At 47.1% G+C, this 17284-nt stretch overlaps 1 protein-coding gene across 1 annotated transcript in view; it reads left to right on the forward strand.

The window, feature by feature from the left end:
• The window catches only part of GUCY2C (guanylate cyclase 2C), a 1344189-nt gene that overhangs the window by 286918 nt on the left and 1039987 nt on the right, over window positions 1-17284 (forward strand). Inside the window, exons 6-7 of the mRNA XM_077452503.1 lie at window positions 6303-6399; window positions 10977-11091. Of these exons, the coding sequence (XP_077308629.1) occupies window positions 6303-6399; window positions 10977-11091 (212 nt within the window). The remainder of the gene's footprint in view (window positions 1-6302; window positions 6400-10976; window positions 11092-17284) is intronic.

Raw genomic sequence — 17284 nt, forward strand, 5'->3', positions numbered from 1 at the left:
GAGAGCTTTAGCTGCTGGAAAGATGCTGGCAAGAGGAGTTTGCTGGCAAGAGACGTGTCAGTCCCTGATACAATCATACATGGCTTGGACGTTTGTGTGTTGAGCTGCCTTCCTCCGGTGTGTGTGGGATTATACTTTATACGTTGCAGCACATTGCAGGTAGGTTCATTAGTGCCATTGGCTGCCAAACACAGGGGGCCAATGAGGGGTATTGTACTGTTTTTGTTTTGGCATTGTGATTGTTTCAGGGGTTACGGAGGGTCGTCTGCAGGTGACCAAGCTGAAGGTACTATAGAAGGGGGTGTGGGGGGCCCAGGGACGGCGTGAGGTACAGTTGAGGACTTTGCATTCGTTGCTGAGTAAGTTCAGTTTCGCCTGCCAGTTTTATTCTGATGAGTGGGATTTGGCCGACGGCTGCCGTCTGCTACAGTAGGGGGTGTCAGGCCCTGGCTAATTTAAACAGTTGAATGCAGGACATAGGGAGGGTTAGAAAGTTTGATACGAGTCCTTGGCCGCATACAATGGATGATAGGTGGATGCTAGGTCGATGGGAAAAGAGGTCACGAACATGGCGGGGTAAACAGGTTTGGGGGAAATTTTTCTTTCAGGGGCAATAGAGTGAGGAAATGTGGCCCCAATTTTGTTGGGCGGAAGTGGGGTGTTCATTCGTAAACATGTGCTATTGGAATTTTTCCAGTGGTTCTGGCTATGGAGCTTGGGTAAGGGTCATGCAGGAACCTGACATGGAGTTGAATTGTGATTATGTGGGTGTGGTTTCCGTGGTCAACCACATGTCCGCGTTGTCACAACTGGTCATATGGCGGCTGCGCCATTTTGTGTTGCGTTAGGTGCAGTTGAACATTTTCTATATGCTATTCATCTTACAGGCATCAGAAACACTGGGGGCTTACTCCTTGCATCTATTTTCAGTGGGACAGGTTCAGAGAGTTAGCTGGCCACAGAGGGGGAGGAGTTCCCTACTCGGGCTGGATATCGGAGATGGCATTGGAATCACCACAGGAGGTAACAAGGCAGTCAGCCAGTGAGTCCACATGGGCAGCTTACGTGAAGTTATAAAGGGAAGGGTGGGTTGTTTGGTGCAGGAGTCTGAGGTCAAACATGGCTATGTGGGGGGTAAGGTTGTTGGTAATACTGTGGTAGTATAATAAATAGGCTGCTATGCCCATTTATACTCCAAAATTAAGTTGTGGTCTCATCATTTTAGAAGGGTAAGAAATGGGGATGTTGGAGTACAAGTGGTATAGCAGTATGAGGCAGGTTGGGGACCTCTGAACTACACTGGTCATGAAATGAGTGGAAGCTTTGCTGATTTTATCATCCAATCACATGCAAGCTAAAATGCTGTTTTCTATTTTTCTTGCATGTCCCCCTCGGATCTACAGTGACTTTACTTCCAAGTGCACTTTCAGTGTACTTTCAAGTACACTTGCAGTGCAAGATGGATTTTCCATTAGTAAATAACCCCCTTAGTGTCACTTCAATGCTGACATATACAATTGCATAGCTGCCAACAGTCCCCATTTTCAAGGTAAATTGGCGTTGTCTCGGCAACCCAGCCTTCACTGGCTGACCACCATGCCAAGCCGGAGCTCTATGGCTATGAAAACATGGCCGCGGGGGATCTCCATGTGGTCATCAGGTCTCTTCTGTGTGTACACTGGAGAGGGGAGGGGCCTCTGACCTGGGCAGCTAATCGGCTTCTCTCTTCAGTATACAAGCAGAGCAATTTCCTTGTATACTGAAACCGATTAGATAACCGGGTCAGAGGCCCCTCCCCTCTACACTGTAAACACAGAAGACACCTGCTAGCCGAATGGAGATCCCACTGGCACCACAGAGCTGCCATCCGCTGCCTGCTGTAGGTGATTGGCAAAGGTGATGATCTGCTGGATGTTCTGTGTACTGGAAAGGGGGAGAGGGGGGTACAGAATGCTGTGTTGGAGGCACACATAAAGTCCTGTACCATATCTGCACCCTCTCACCCACCATCTCTGCACCCTCTCACCCACCATGTCTGCCCCCTCTCCTGTACCATGTCTGCCCCCTCTCCTGTACCATGTCTGCCCCCTCTCCTGTACCATGTCTGCCCCCTCTCCTGTACCATGTCTGCCCCCTCTACTGTACCATGTCTGCCCCCTCTCCCTGGAAGTCTCCTGTACCATCTCGGCACAATCTCTGACAGTTTCCTGTACCATCTCTGCACACTCTCTGACAGTTTCCTGTACCATCTTCGCACACTCTCTGACAGTCTCCTGTACCATCTCTGCACACTCTCTGACAGTCTCCTGTACCATCTCCGCACACTCTCTGACAGTCTCCTGTACCATCTCCGCACACTCTGACAGTCTCCTGTACCATCTCCGCACACTCTCTGACAGTCTCCTGTACCATCTCCGCACACTCTCTGACAGTTTCCTGTACCATCTCCGCACACTCTCTGACAGTCCCCTGTACCATCTTCACACCCTCTCTGACAGACTCCTGTACCATCTTGGAACACTCTCTGACCATCTCCTGTATTATCTCCGCACACTCTCTGACCCTCTCCCTTTCTCTCTTTTTCTCCCTCTCTGTTTTTCTCTCTTTTTTTTTCTCCCCTTCTGTTTCTTTCTCTCTCCCTCCATTCCTCTTTCATCTTTGGCTTAACCACACCCCTGTTAAGCCACGCCCAATATTTAGTTTAAGCCACACCCATTTTTCAGTGCGCCAAATTTTTTCTCATTGTTAAGCCTCACCCACAACTGAATGCCCACCCCTAATTAAAATAAGACTCCGCCTGCATACAAAGTGTCGCTATTATTTTTTTCAGAATGTTGGCAACAATGTAATTGCAGTGGTTATATTTATATTTAGTATGTCTACAATCACATATTACTAAAACGTTTGAGATAGACTGGCAGTTAAGCATTACAATAGAAAATGGTTCAAGCACTAAGAAAAACGTTAGGAGGTGGAAATAAGCACATAGACATAAAGAAACAAATCCATAATATATTACAATGTAGTAATGTATGCATGAAATATTCTAGTTGAGCATTGCTGATTTGTCTGGGAATGCTGAGTATTCCAGCATGCATGTAAAGAGGGGCATACTTTACTAATACTTGCAGCACAAAAATGTATCATTCTACCACTTAGGTTATATCTAAAAACAAAACATTTAGCCAAAGCTTTTTTTCAATAGAAACTGATTGATGCAAAACTCCAAACCAAACGTACTATATTGCATTTTACTAGACCTTAACTGATGTGGCTGCATTCGTTTTTTTTGTTTTTTTGTTAGACTTCTTTCCCTTGATTTTCACCTGGTAAGCTTGCCATGACTCCCGTCCTAGAATGGCAACTCACATTCATCATTCTGTATCTGTGGAGGAGTAGCAATGTCACTGGGGCTGCTTTCCTGTTTTCTTATCCTTGCTTGACTGCTTAGTGAATAATTTTCCCTAAAACAAGCATGCAGCCATTGAAATCAGAACTTCCAGTAGGTACGTCTGTGCTAGGTCTGTTACCAAGAAGTTAAAGAAAGCAGAGGAAGACAACCCAGAGGCTCAAGCCTTCAAAATCAAGTTACTGTAGCAATGGAAACATATTTCCGTTATGTTAGGCAGGGCCGGACTGGGAATGAAAACCAGCCCTGGAAATAATTTCATACCAGCCCCATAGCATTATTATACCAGCCCAGCAGCATAAGAGCCGGTTCACACAGCGGGCGATGCGAGGCGACACGACTCGCCTCGCCTCGCTCTCGCAAGTCGCCCCCGTTCTGTACAATGGAACCGTTCTGAGAGGAGCGACTCGAGTCGCTCCGACTCAGAAATAAGGTTCCTGTACTACTTTTGGGCGACCTCGGGGCGACTTGCATTGACTTCTATACAGAAGTCATGTGCAAGTTGCCGCTGAGGTCGCGGCGAGGCAAGTCGGAGTCGCCTCGCCTCGCCTGCAGTGTGAACCGGCTCTAACGTCATTATTTTCTTGTTCATAAAAGAGAAAACAAACATTTTAAAGCATATTTGAAAAGTGCATTATATATACATAGGACACAGTGGCTGCGTTTGACGGGCACAGTGGCTGCGTTTGACGGGCACAGTGGCTGCGTTTGACGGGCACAGTGGTTGCGTTTGACGGGCACAGTGGCTGCAGGGCCGTCTTTAATATTGATTGGACCCTGGGCAAAAATTTTCTGGGGGGGCCCCCCCATGCAACTTCCCTCTCCACCTGCTCTGAGACATACAATAAATAGCAGCTAGACTTAAAATCAGTTTACTGTATCAGATCAGGCAGCGATTGCAATTGGTTGCCAGCAGTTACAGCATTTCATTACTGCATACTGACTGGTTGCTAGGAGTTACAGCACACATTACGGCTCACTGATTAGTTGCTAGAAGTTACAGCACATCATCTCCTCGCAGTAGGGGAGCATGATATACATATGAATGCCACCTTTATTTACATATCATTGCCGCCGGCAGCAGCTATTTACTTAGTATTGTCGTCGCTATTTACATATAAATTCCGGTTATTTACATGTAAACACAGGGTCTGCAAGGGAGTCACCTGCACACAACAATAGGGCAAGAGCTGGGCAGCATTAGTACCAGCACATGACTAAAACTTTAAGGGACAAGGGAATTTAAATCTGGATAGTTGGCAAGTAGGAGGCAGCTGTTATGGGCCCCACAACTATGCCAGGGCCCAGGGCAGCTGCCCCTTTTGCCCTGCGTTTGACGGGCAAAGTGGCTGCGTTTGACGGGCACAGTGGCTGCATTTGATGGCGCAAGGGCTGCGTTTGATGGACAAGGGCTGCGTTTGGCACAGTGGCTGCGTTTGACGGGCACAGTGGCTGCATTTGATGGCGCAAAGGCTGCGTTTGATGGGCAAGGGCTGCGTTTTATGGGCAAGGGCGGCGTTTGACGGGCACAGTGGCTGCGTTTGACGGGGGCAAGGGCTGCGTTTGACAGGGGCAAGGGCTGTGTTTGACGGGGGCAAGGGCTGCGTTTGATGGGACAAGGGCTGCGTTTGAGGGCACTGTGGCTGCGCTTGAGGGCACTGTGGTTTGACGGGCATAGTGGCTGCGTTTGACGGGCATAGTGGCTGCGTTTGGCACAGTGTCTGCGTTTGATGGCACAAGGGCTGCGTTTGATGGGCAAGGGCTGCGTTTGACACAGTGGCTGCATTTGACGGGCACAGTGGCTGCGTTTGATGGGCAAGGGCTGCGTTTGGCACAGTGGCTGCATTTGAGGGCACAATGGCTGCATTTGAGGGCACAGTGGGTGCGTTTGACGGGCACAGTGGCTGCGTTTGACGGGCACAGTGGCTGCGTTTGACGGGCACAGTGGCTGCATTTGAGGGACACATTGGCTGCGTTTGATTGGCAAGGGCTGCGTTTGGCACAGTGGCTGCGTTTGACAGGCACAGTGGCTGCGTTTGAGGGCACAAGGGCTGCGTTTGATGGGCAAGGGCTGCGTTTGGCACAGTGGCTGCGTTTGAGGGCACAGTGGCTGCGTTTGAGGGCACAGTGGCTGCATTTGATGGGCAAGGGCTGCGTTTGGCACAGTGGCTGCGTTTGATGGGTACAGTGGCAGAAATTTATGGGCACAGTGAGGCTGCAATTGATCATTTACTTTTTTCAGTTTGCGCCCCCCAAAAAAATGCAAAAACAAATAAAAAAAAAACACTCTTTTTTTTTAGGAGAGAGAGAGATACAGACATACAGAGAGATACAGACATACATAGAGAGACAGAGACCTCGGAGAGTACCTTAATTATTCTGATCCACGGGCGGCCGTCCTCCTAGCTCCTCATGCAGGCTAGTGGGCGAGCCGAATGGAAGCAGGAGAAATCAGCGGTGCTGGCACCGCACGGGCCCGAATGCAATTAGAAGTCAGCATCCTCATGCTCCTCCCCACACTCAGGCAGACAGGCATATCAGTGGGCGGAGACAGATCAGAAGAGGAGGCACAGGCAGACACAGTGCATTGCAAAGTGCGGCGGCCGCCGCTGTTTATTCTGCTCTGCTGAAGCCAGCCCAGAGACAAAAGCGGCCCCAGGGCACTGATTGCAGACGGCCTACCGGGAAATTTCCAGGTATCCCGGTAGGCCAGTCCAGCCCTGATGTTAGGCTACCATTAGGTTACCATTAATCTAGTATACTGACAAGATTACGGATCTCTAATTTTGTATAGTAAGACAAGTTATTTTCTCCTGTCCTATAAATAACTTTTTCTTTTATAGGTTTTATAGAAAAAAAAGTAATTAAGCATTAATTCACTTTTATTTTCTAGTGCTTCTTATGTGTGGCTCACCTTCAGATGTTGAAAACTTGACAAAAAACTTAGAGTTTCCCGCAGATATGGTTATCATTCTCATTGACATTTTTAAGTAAGTACTTATTTACTGTGAACTGTATTTAAGAGAATATTATTTTTATTTACTAGTACTAGACTGTTGTTTTTTTCTTTTTTTTGATCATGCAATTTTTTTTGTTATATTTGGATAATAGAATAGATCGGTTGAAAAGAATTGAAACATGTTTTGTATACATTTTCTTTATTTGTTATTTCATATATAGTATAGGTTGGTGTTTAAGACACTTTTAACATGTTTATAATATTAATCTAAGAGCTAGATGCCCCAAACACTATGCAGCTCTCTCTGTTATTTTTTCCACCACTGATTATATACAGTGGTGTGAAAAAGTGTTTGCCCCCTTCCTCATTTCCTGTTCCTTTGCATGTTTGTCACACTTAAGTGTTTCGGAACATCAAACCAATTTAAACAATAGTCAAGGACAACACAAGTAAACACAAAATGCAATTTGTAAATGAAGGTGTTTATTATTAAAGGTGAAAAAAAATCCAAACCATCATGGTCCTGTGTGAAAAAGTGATTGCCCCCCTTGTTAAAACATACTATAACTGTGGTTGTCCACACCTGAGTTCAATTTCTCTAGCCACACCCAGGCCTGATTATTGCCACACCTGTTCACAATCAAGGCATCACTTATATAGGAGCTGCTTGACACAGTAAGGTCCACCAGAAGATCCTTAAAAGCTACACATCATGCCGAGACCCAAAGAAATTCAGGAACAATTGAGAAAGAAAGTAATTGAGATCTATCAGTCTGGAAAGGGTTATAAAGCCATTTCCAAAGCTTTGGGAATCCAGCGAACCACAGTGAGAGCCATTATCCACAAATGGCGAAGACATGGAACAGTGGTGAACCTTCCCAGGAGTGGCCGGCCGCCCAAAATTACCCCAAGAGCGCAGCGACGACTCATCCAAGAGGTCACAAAAGACCCCACAACAACGTCCAAGGAACTGCAGGCCTCACTTGCCTCAGTTAATGTCAGCGTTCATGCCTCCACCATCAGGAAAAGACTGGGCAAAAATGGCCTGCATGGCAGAGTTCCAAGGAGAAAACCACTGCTGAGCAAAAAGAACATCAAAGCTCGTCTCAATTTCTCCACAACACATCTTGATGATCCCCAAGACTTTTGGGACAACATTCTGTGGACCGATGAGACAAAAGTGGAACTCTTTGGAAGGTGTGTGTCCAAGTATATCTGGCGTAGAAGGAACACTGCATTTCATAAAAAGAACATTATACCAACAGTAAAATATGGTGGTGGTAGTGTGATGGTCTGGGGCTGTTTTGCTGCTTCAGGACCTGGAAGACTTGCCGTGATAAAAGGAACTATGAATTCTGCTGCCTACCAAGAGATCCTGAAGGAGAATGTCCGACCATCTGTTCGTGTACTCAAGCTGAAACGAACTTGGGTTCTGCAGCAGGACAATGATCCTAAACACACCAGCAAGTCCACCACCGAATGGCTGAAGAAAAACAAAATGAAGACTTTGGAGTGGCCTAGCCAAAGTCCTGACCTGAATCCTATTGAGATGTTGTGGTATGACCTTAAAAAGGCCGTTCATGCTCGAAAACCCTCTAATGTAACTGAATTAGGACAATTCTGCACAGATGAGTGGGCCAAAATTCCTCCAGGACGCTGTGAAAGCCTCATTGCACGTTATCGCAAACGCTTGGTTGCAGTTGTTGCTGCTAAGGGTGGCCCAACCAGTTATTAGGTTTAGGGGGCAATCACTTTTTCACACAGGGCCATGATGGTTTGGATTTTTTTTCACCTTTAATAATAAACACCTTCATTTACAAATTGCATTTTGTGTTTACTTGTGTTGTCCTTGACTATTGTTTAAATTGGTTTGATGTTCCGAAACACTTAAGTGTGACAAACATGCAAAGGAACAGGAAATGAGGAAGGGGGCAAACACTTTTTCACACCACTGTACAGTATAGAGTGCTGTTCTAGACCAGGGCTGTTAAACTCAATTTTATAGTGGGCCGTATCAGCATTATGGTTGCCCTCGAAGGGCCGGTTGTATTTGCTTAGACTAGATGTCCAGAGCATCCCACCTCCCCTTGCAACAGGTGTCAAGAGCTTCCCTACCATCAGTAGTTGAGTCCACCACTCTACCTTACATCACAGTGCACCCCCCTTACCTTGTGCTCCTGCCAGTAAGAAGCTGGGGGTGGAGCTGGGAAGCAGAATGTGCATGATCTGAAGGAGGACCAGAGAAGGGCTGGAGTCAGCTGAATGCTGAGACCAGGGGAGTCGGAGATGAAGGGGTGCTGCAGCTGCACAGAGGTGCAGGATCTGTAAGAGGAATTCTGTCCTCCACTCTGCTGCCGACTGCTGGAACAAGGTGGAGGTGGAGACTAGGGTGGTGCTGCAGGTAAGGTTCAAGGGACACATGAAATGGCTTAAGCCCCGTACACACGAGAGGACTTATGTCCGACAGACTTCCAAAGGAGTTCCGCCGGAGTTCCGACGGAGTTCTGGCGGACTTTTCGACCGAACGGACTTGGACACACACCATCACACCAAACTCCGACGGAGTCAAACGTGATGACGTACGACTGGATTCGAATAAGGAAGTTCATAGCCAGTAGCCAATAGCTGCCCTAGCGTCGGTTTTAGTCCGTCGGAGTAGCATACACACGAGCGGATTTTTCGAAGGGGACCGGGTCCGGCGGAGTTCCGTCGGGAAAATTTGAAGCATGTTCCATATTCTAAAGTCCGTCAGACTTTGGTGAATCAAAAGTCCGTTGCAGCCCACACACGATCGAATAGTCTGACGGACTCGGTCTGACGGACTTTGGATGTTGAAAAGTCCGCTCGTGTGTACGCGGCTTTAGAGTGCCTGATTTGGCCCACGGGCCTTGTGTTTGACACATGTTCTAGACCCTTTTAACATGTTTATAAAAGTAATAGGTGCCCCAAACATTATACAGCTCTCTCTGTTATTTTTTTCCACCACTGATTCCTGAAAATTGTAAACTACTGTAAATATTAAAAAAATAAAAAGATACTTGTATATCCAGTCACTGTTTTCTGAGCGACCAAGAGCTCCCTGTAGTGGTTGATCCTAAATATATATATATTTAGTACAATGTAACTGTTTTGGGAACCATGTGATATAACCCTCGCTTGGCAGTTTACATCCAATGTATTTCTGTAGCCTCTGGGTAAACCAAAGTATCTGAGCTTCTGCTTGGATGAGAACTAGTGGACTTTCATGAATTCTCTCTGCCACAGTACGAAGGGCTTTGTAACTGACTCCCCCTTCTGAGAACACCCTGTCCCCAGGCAGTTAACCTAATGCCTTTCTTGCAGTCATGCAGGTCCAGTCTTAGCCCTTGTACACACGGTTGGAAATTCCGACAACCAAATCCGTCTGAGTTATTCCGACGGATTAATTCCGGAAGTGATGTTGCATACACACGGTCGGACCAAGTTGTCGGAAAATCCGATTGTACATAACGTGATGACGTTATTTCGTTACGACGGGACTACATTCAGGCTAGTAGCCAATAGCTTTGGTCTAGGAATTTGATCTGAGCATGTGCGGCACTTTGTCCGTTGGAGTAGGCTACACATGATCGGAGTATGTCCGATCGGAGCATTTTGTCGGAAAATTTTACCGGCAAGTTGGAAAAAGTTGGTCCATCGGATATTCCGACGGAAACAGTCCGATGCAGACCACACACAGTCGGAATATCCGACAAAACGGTCCGATAGAAAAGATTCCGACGGAATCTCCGACCGTGTGTACAAGGGCTTAGATTATTTTTCTATGCTTTATTAGAACTTCAGTTGGAGAGATGAGAAGGTTGAATACTCAATTTAAAGTCTCTTCAGGAACTGATGGTAACTCTCCAGCAGCAGCACAAATATAAATAGAAATGCTTTTCTTTAATAGGTGAAGGCAAATTTTGCCTTGTCAGATTGTTAAAACTAATGACACCAGGAGAGAAAGTGAGAATACATTTCTGCAACAAAGCGCCATATAAAGGCCAAATGAAAACCCAAATGAATCCCTTTTGGCTTGACATATACTTTAAGGCTTGGCTTGGTTCAACCTCCTGATGACAAGTTACCAAGAATTGGTCAGGCTGCAAGTCATGTCACATCACAATCATAGCACTCTGCAGCTAGTCAGTCTGGCAGATAGCGTAACACTCATGAGCAAAGCATTCTAAAGCCCCATACACACTATCAGATTTTCTGCAGATTTTTTTCCTTCAGAATTACCAAAAGCATGTAGTAGAAGGGCCTGCCTGATTGCATACAAATTTAAACTCCTAAGTTTTGACCTCATATTATATGGTTTTGGTAAATCTGAAGGAAAAAATCAGCAGAAAATCTGATGTGTGTATAGGGCTTTAAACGGTTCCTTGCAAAACACTATATATAGAGCAGGGCCTAGGGAACTCACCACATACAACAATAGCAAAACAAGTCAGTGCTTGCATTTAAAATATGAAATTCATATCAAAAAGTACTTTAAAAGAACTCATTGTATGGTCAGAAAGCTTGGGTTTTATTGAGTCAAGTACTGACAAGTGTTTTTTTTCATGTTTTTTTTCTTTCTTTCAACAGCCCTGTGTACTATGAGAATAGTAGCTCTCAGCTATATATGAGAAATGTGTTGGTTCTAACATTGCCTCAATCCAATTTTAGCCAATTGTCAAATGGTTCAAATGCTCACCCGGAGGTAAGTCACAGCAATCCATCAAAGGAGCATTTTATTTAGAAAGAAAAGTTTGAGAGGAGGAACATAACTGGCATATAACTTTTTTGTTGAAATCAGTTATCACACAACCTACACGCATATTGAAAATATGTTTCTAAACAATGATGCACACAAACCATGCAAACCATGTTAAAGAGTCTGCAACAGGTTGCATGCCTAATTTCTAAAAGTTTCTTAAAGAAAAGAGATAAGTGAGTTCCTTTTCCTTGGAAGATAGTGATGGATAAAATTCAGACGGAACGTTTCGCGAACGCGGCCAAAAGTTTGCGTACCGCAAGGTTCGTGGTAGACCCCATTGACTTTAATGGCAGGCAATCCTTAAAAACCTGCAGGTCATATTTTCAGCCACAAAATACTTACTAGCTGCGCACACATAGCCCCACAACATGGACACTGACATAAAAAAAGTATTAAGTGAATCTGGGATCAACAACAACAAGCATTCTTTTTTTATCTGTGAAATTTTGCCAATTTAGGAGCGCATTAAGGCCATGGAGGAGAGGCAAGGTCAGGCCAGGCTATGAAGGAGGTGCAGGAGATGATCAGTGCCACAGTCAGGGCAGCGCAGTCCTGTGCCAGTGTCCCAGTGTGCCAAGCTGTGTATGAGTCCCGCCCTCTGCCCGGCCCTCACCCCCACCTATGCAGGGCTCCACTGCGGTGGTCCGGAGGTGCCAGTCCAGTGCTGATCCTCAGCCATGGTGCTGGCACTGCCTGCTGATTGGCTTCTCCGCTGCTATCTCCCTCACTGTCTGAAACCAGCACCGCAATAGAGACTGAGCACTGACACCAGCACCGTGATAGAGACTGAGCACTGACACCAGCATCGTGATCAAGAGCACTGACACCAGCACCGTGATCAAGAGCACTGACACCAGCACTGTGATAGAGAGCACTGACACCAGCACCGAGATAGAGAGCACTGACACCAGCACCGAGATAGAGAGCACTGACACCAGCACCGAGATAGATAGCACTGACACCAGCACCGAGATAGAGAGCACTGACACCACACCAGCACCGAGACAGAGAGCACTGACACCACACCAGCACCGAGACAGAAAGCGCTGACACCACACTAGCACCGAGACAGAGAGCGCTGACACCACACTAGCACCGAGACAGAGAGCGCTGACACCACACCAGTACCGAGATAGAGAGCGCTGACACCACACCAGCACCGAGATAGAGAGCGCTGACACCACACCAGCACCGAGATAGAGAGCACTGGCACCACACCAGCACCGAGATAGAGAGCACTGACACCAGCACTGATACCGGCAGCAACTCACTGTGGGACCCAAAAATATGACACTGCTCAACCTCTTCAAACAGGAGGGTATGGGCATATAGTACGATGTGCTTTTTTTGTACAAGGAAGTGAGCCAAAGGTAGAAAAAAGGTCTGTGTGCTAGATTAAATAAATAGTTTATAGAGTTATGCATATACATGGTCTACTGGTCACATGTGTTGAATTCCTTCGAGATCCATGCCTCATTAATTTTTATAAATGTGAGGTAGTCAACACTGTCGTGAGCTAGGCGAGTGCTTTTATCGGTCATGATCCCCCCTGCTGCACTGAATGTCCTTTTGGACAGGACACTGGACGAGGGGCAAGCCAACAGTTCCATTGCAAATTGGGCAAGCTCTGGCCAGAGGTCAAGCCTGCCCACCTAGTAGTCCAGGGGTTCATCACTTCTCAGAGCATCCACATTGGCCGTTAACCCGATGTAGTCGGACACCTGTCGGTCTAGGCGTTCCCTGATGCTGGATCCGGATGACACCTGTCGATGGGTCGGCTGAAAGAATGACCTCATATCAGAATTCACCAACACATCTTCAAACCACTCTCTTCTTGCAGGCGCTGTTGGATTGGTACCCGCAAATCTTTCTCTGGGAGTGGGGATTCCTCCTCTGCCAGCGCATGCAAAAGCAGAATGCAGCATTTCTCTAAGCAAGGCCTGTAAGTGCTCCAATCTGACAGCCCTCTGACGGTGGTAACATTTCCGCCATTTTGTGTTTGTACCGGAGGTCTAAGTACGTTGCCACCCAGTACTGGTACTTGACCTTTATGCTTTTTATATGGGGGTCCCTGTTAAAACACTGGAGCATGAAGGCCTCCATTTGCACTAAACTTGAAGTGGTGTGGTGGCCTGGCTCCTGCTCATCATCCAGGAAATGTCGTCCTCCTCGTTCTCCTCTCCCCATCTATGCACAACAGGGATCCCAGAAAGGTTTAAAGCATGCTCTTCTTGCTCCTCCTCATCTGACTTGTCTCAGATAAAGTAGACCCCCTGGGAATTCATCCAGCATTGCGACTTCCTCATCTTCCTGCTCCTGCTCCTCCAAGGCTTGATCAATGACACGACACAATGCACGCTCCATAAAGAAGGCACAAGGTACGATGTCACTGATGGCGCCATGGCTGCGACTGACCAGTTTGGTGATCTCATCAAATGGCCACAGAAGTCTGCATGCATCGCGCATGAACAGCCACTGGCGCGGTGAAAAAAAACCAAGCTCCCAAGAACCTGTTCTGCTGCAGTGCTCGTACAGGTAGTCATTAACTGCACGTTTCTGCTGGAGCAGCCTATCAAGCATATAGAAGGTTGAGTTCCATCGCGTCGGGCAATCGCAAATAAGATTTCTGACCGGCAGATTGTGTCATCGCTGAATGTCAGCAAGGCTAGCCATGGCAGTGTAAGATCTTTTGAAATGGGCCAAGATTTTCCTTGCCTGCCGCAAGATGTCCTGGACCCCAGGGTATTTGACAATGAATTGCTGCACGACCAAGTTTAAGACATGTGTCATGCATGGCACGTGTGTAATTTTGTGGTTTCAATGCGCTAAGCAGATTGGCACCATTGTCACTCACCACTTTACCAACTGTCAAATTGAGCGGTGTTAGCCACTGATCTGCCTGTGAACGCAAAGCTGAAAGGAGTGCAAGGCCAGTGTGGCTCTTGGCTTCCAGGCACAACAGACGCAGCACAGCATGGCAACGTCTCACCTGGCATGTCGAATAGGTTCTGGGGATCTTGGGCGGTGCAGCGGAAGAGGCGCTAGCAGCGGAAAAGGATAAGTCATCCGAGGCGGAGAGGGAGGAAGATGGAGTAGGAGGAGGAGAAGAAGAGCCAGGCCTGCATGCAATCCATGGCGGTAAAACCAAATCTACACGGGTGCCACGGGTTACATGCTTGACGGCGTCAGAAGGTTCACCCAGTGGGCAGTAAAAGTGATATACCTTCCCTGCCCGTATTTGCTAGACCACGTGTCTGTGGTCAGATGTATCTTGGCACCGACTGTGTGCCAGAGATACATTCACTTGCCGCTGAACATGGCCATATAGCTCTGGGATGCTCTTCTGTGAGAAATACTTCCTTCCTGGGACCTTCCATTGTGGTGTTCCAATGGCCACAAATTTTCGAAAGGCCTCCGAGTCCACCAGTTTATATGGCAGTAGTTGGCGGGCTATCAGTTCTGACAAGCCAGCTGTCAACCGTTGGGCAAAAGGGTTATCCGGCGTCATTTTTTTACGCTCGAACATTTGGCCCACGGAAGCCTGCCTTTTTCCAGAAAAATGTGAGGACGGCATGATGGAAGGTGGAGTGGAGGACAATTGTGAGGAGAGAGGAGAAGGAGAAGTAGAAGACGAGGCTGGACAGTGAGAGCCTGGAGTGTGGCTTTGTGGGTTCCGTTGCTCCCACTGGGCTCGGTGATGGCAGCTCATGTGCCTTCTTAAGGCGGTCGTCCCTAGGTGAGTTTCAGGCTTACCGCGACTTAGGCGTTGACAGCAAAGATTGCAGATGGCAACACTATTGTCAGCAGCGGACGCGTTAAAAAAAGCCCACACTGCGGAGCCATGTGCCGGCGTCCTGGGAGCACCAGATGTGACCATACATGGTTGATGCCTCGCTCCTGATACATTAGCAGTCTGCTTTGTCCCTCCTGTGCAATGTAAGTTCCGCCTGCTTCTCCTCCCTATCTGCTGGTCCATATCTCCCTCTGAACTCCCCTCCTCTTCCTCTCTTGTGGGCACCCACGTGACATCACTAGACACGTCATCATGGACATCACCTTTCCCACCACTATATTTAGAGATCTCGGAGTAGGCAGCAACACCGGGGACCAACCTCCTCCTTGGGCTGATCTGGGTACTGTCGTCAGACTGCTGAGTGGCGGTTGTTGCTACCTCCTCTTCCTGATCCAATGCCAAGAGTGGCTGCACATCGGCAATGTCTTGTGATGGATCGGAAAATAATTCCTGTAACTCAAGCAGAGGGCATATGGTGGTGGTGGTGTTGGTGGTAGTGAAGAAGAGGGTGCAGATCGAGAGGATGAGGAGGGTGCAGAAGAGTAAGGCTGAGTGAGCCACTCAACCAAGTCCTTTGATGTAATTGAATGCACCTTCTGCAATTTGCCACTTTGGCTCAAGCCTGTTGCTCCTGCCCTACCCCTACCAACCCTGCGGAAGGGCCTGCCTCTTCCTCTGCCTATCATTTTTTAAATGACCCTGTGACAAAAGTCTCTAGAGAAGTGCAGTATGTATGTGGAATAAGGTATATAACACCCCGCTTCAATCGTCATTTTGGGGGGCCACTGGTCTATCACACCAGTTATAATACTTTTTTTTAATTGCGTTTGTTACTCTTCGTAGTATCACTGCAGAACCGCTCAGCAGTCACCATTCTGCACAGTGGAAATGCACTATACTATGCTTTTCCCTATATACTGCACACCAAATAGTACACTTATACCAGTCATTAAAAGGACCTTTGTGGACCTAATAGTAGCTAGCTAGTAGCTAGCGAATTGCAGACTGTCCCTGCTCCAAACACCAAACTGTCCCTCCCTACACTGAGAAATGACAGCTGCAGAATTGGTCAGCAGCACAGCAGTGCAGTGCACTATAATATGCTTTCTATATTTGAAAGAAAGTATATTATACGTGTATAACTCTATATAATGTACACCTATACCAGTCCTTAAAAGGACCTTTGTGGTCCTAGTAGCTAGTGATTTGCAGACTGTCCCTGCTCCAAAACACCAAACTGTCCCTCAGTCCCTACACTGATAAAAGACAGCTGCAGAATCGGTCAGCACTCAGCAGCACAGCAGTCAGCAGTGCACCATAATATACTTTCTATATTTGAAAGAAAGTATGCGTGTACAACCCTATATACTGTACACCTATACTAGTCCTTAAAAGGACCTTTGTGGACCTAATAGTAATAGCTAGTGATTAAACTGACTGTCCCTGCTCCACACAGTGTCCCTACACTGACTAAAGACAGCTGCAGAATCGGTCAGCAGTGCACTCAGCAGCACAGCAGTCAGCAGCAGTGCACCAGAATATACTATGTATATTTGAAAGAAAGTATATTCTAAGTGTATTACAACCCTATATACTGTACACCTATACCAGTCCTTAAAAGGACTTCTGTGGACCTAATAGTAATAGCTAGTGATTAAAGAGGAAGTAAACCCTGATGAGTTTACTTCCTCTTTCATTCCCTGCAAAGGTAAAGCATAATGGACTACTATGCATCGCATAGTAATCCATTATGTGTCACTTACCTGACACAGGAGCCAGCGATGTCACCGCTGTCCCCTGTAGTCCGGCGCATCCATCTTCTCGGTGGGTCTCGCCGCTCCGCAAAGCCGCAATGACGTTACTCCCGCGCATGCGCACGGGAGCCGCCACGCGTGGCATATCACCATCGACGCTGCTGTCTACGGCGCATGCATCGCAGACAGCGGTGCCTGTCTTTCGGTAAATATCTCCTAAACCGTGTAGGTTTAGGAGATATTTCTTGGACCTACAGGTAAGCCTTAATCTAGGCTTACCTGTAGGTCAAAGTGTGTTGTAAGGGTTTACAACCACTTTAAACTGACTGTCCCTGCTCCACACAGCGTCCTGTCCCTACACTGACAAAAGACAGAATGTAAAATGGCTGCCAGATCAGGTCTATTTATAAGGTAGGGGGTATGTACAATTGTCCATGTGCTGAAATGTCTCAATTGACTGTCTTGTACCCCATGATGGATGTGTCATCATGGGTCAAAGTTCTTTCACAATGTAAACGCATATGCCCGCCGCGCGAACAGAGCCAGAAGTCCAGCGGTTTGGCGAATCGAGAACAAGCAAAATTCAGCG

The sequence above is a fragment of the Lithobates pipiens genome, unplaced genomic scaffold (genome assembly GCF_037356315.1).
Source record: "Lithobates pipiens isolate NorthernLeopardFrog02 unplaced genomic scaffold, aLitPip1_a1.2 Scaffold_23, whole genome shotgun sequence".
Lineage (NCBI taxonomy): Eukaryota > Metazoa > Chordata > Amphibia > Anura > Ranidae > Lithobates > Lithobates pipiens.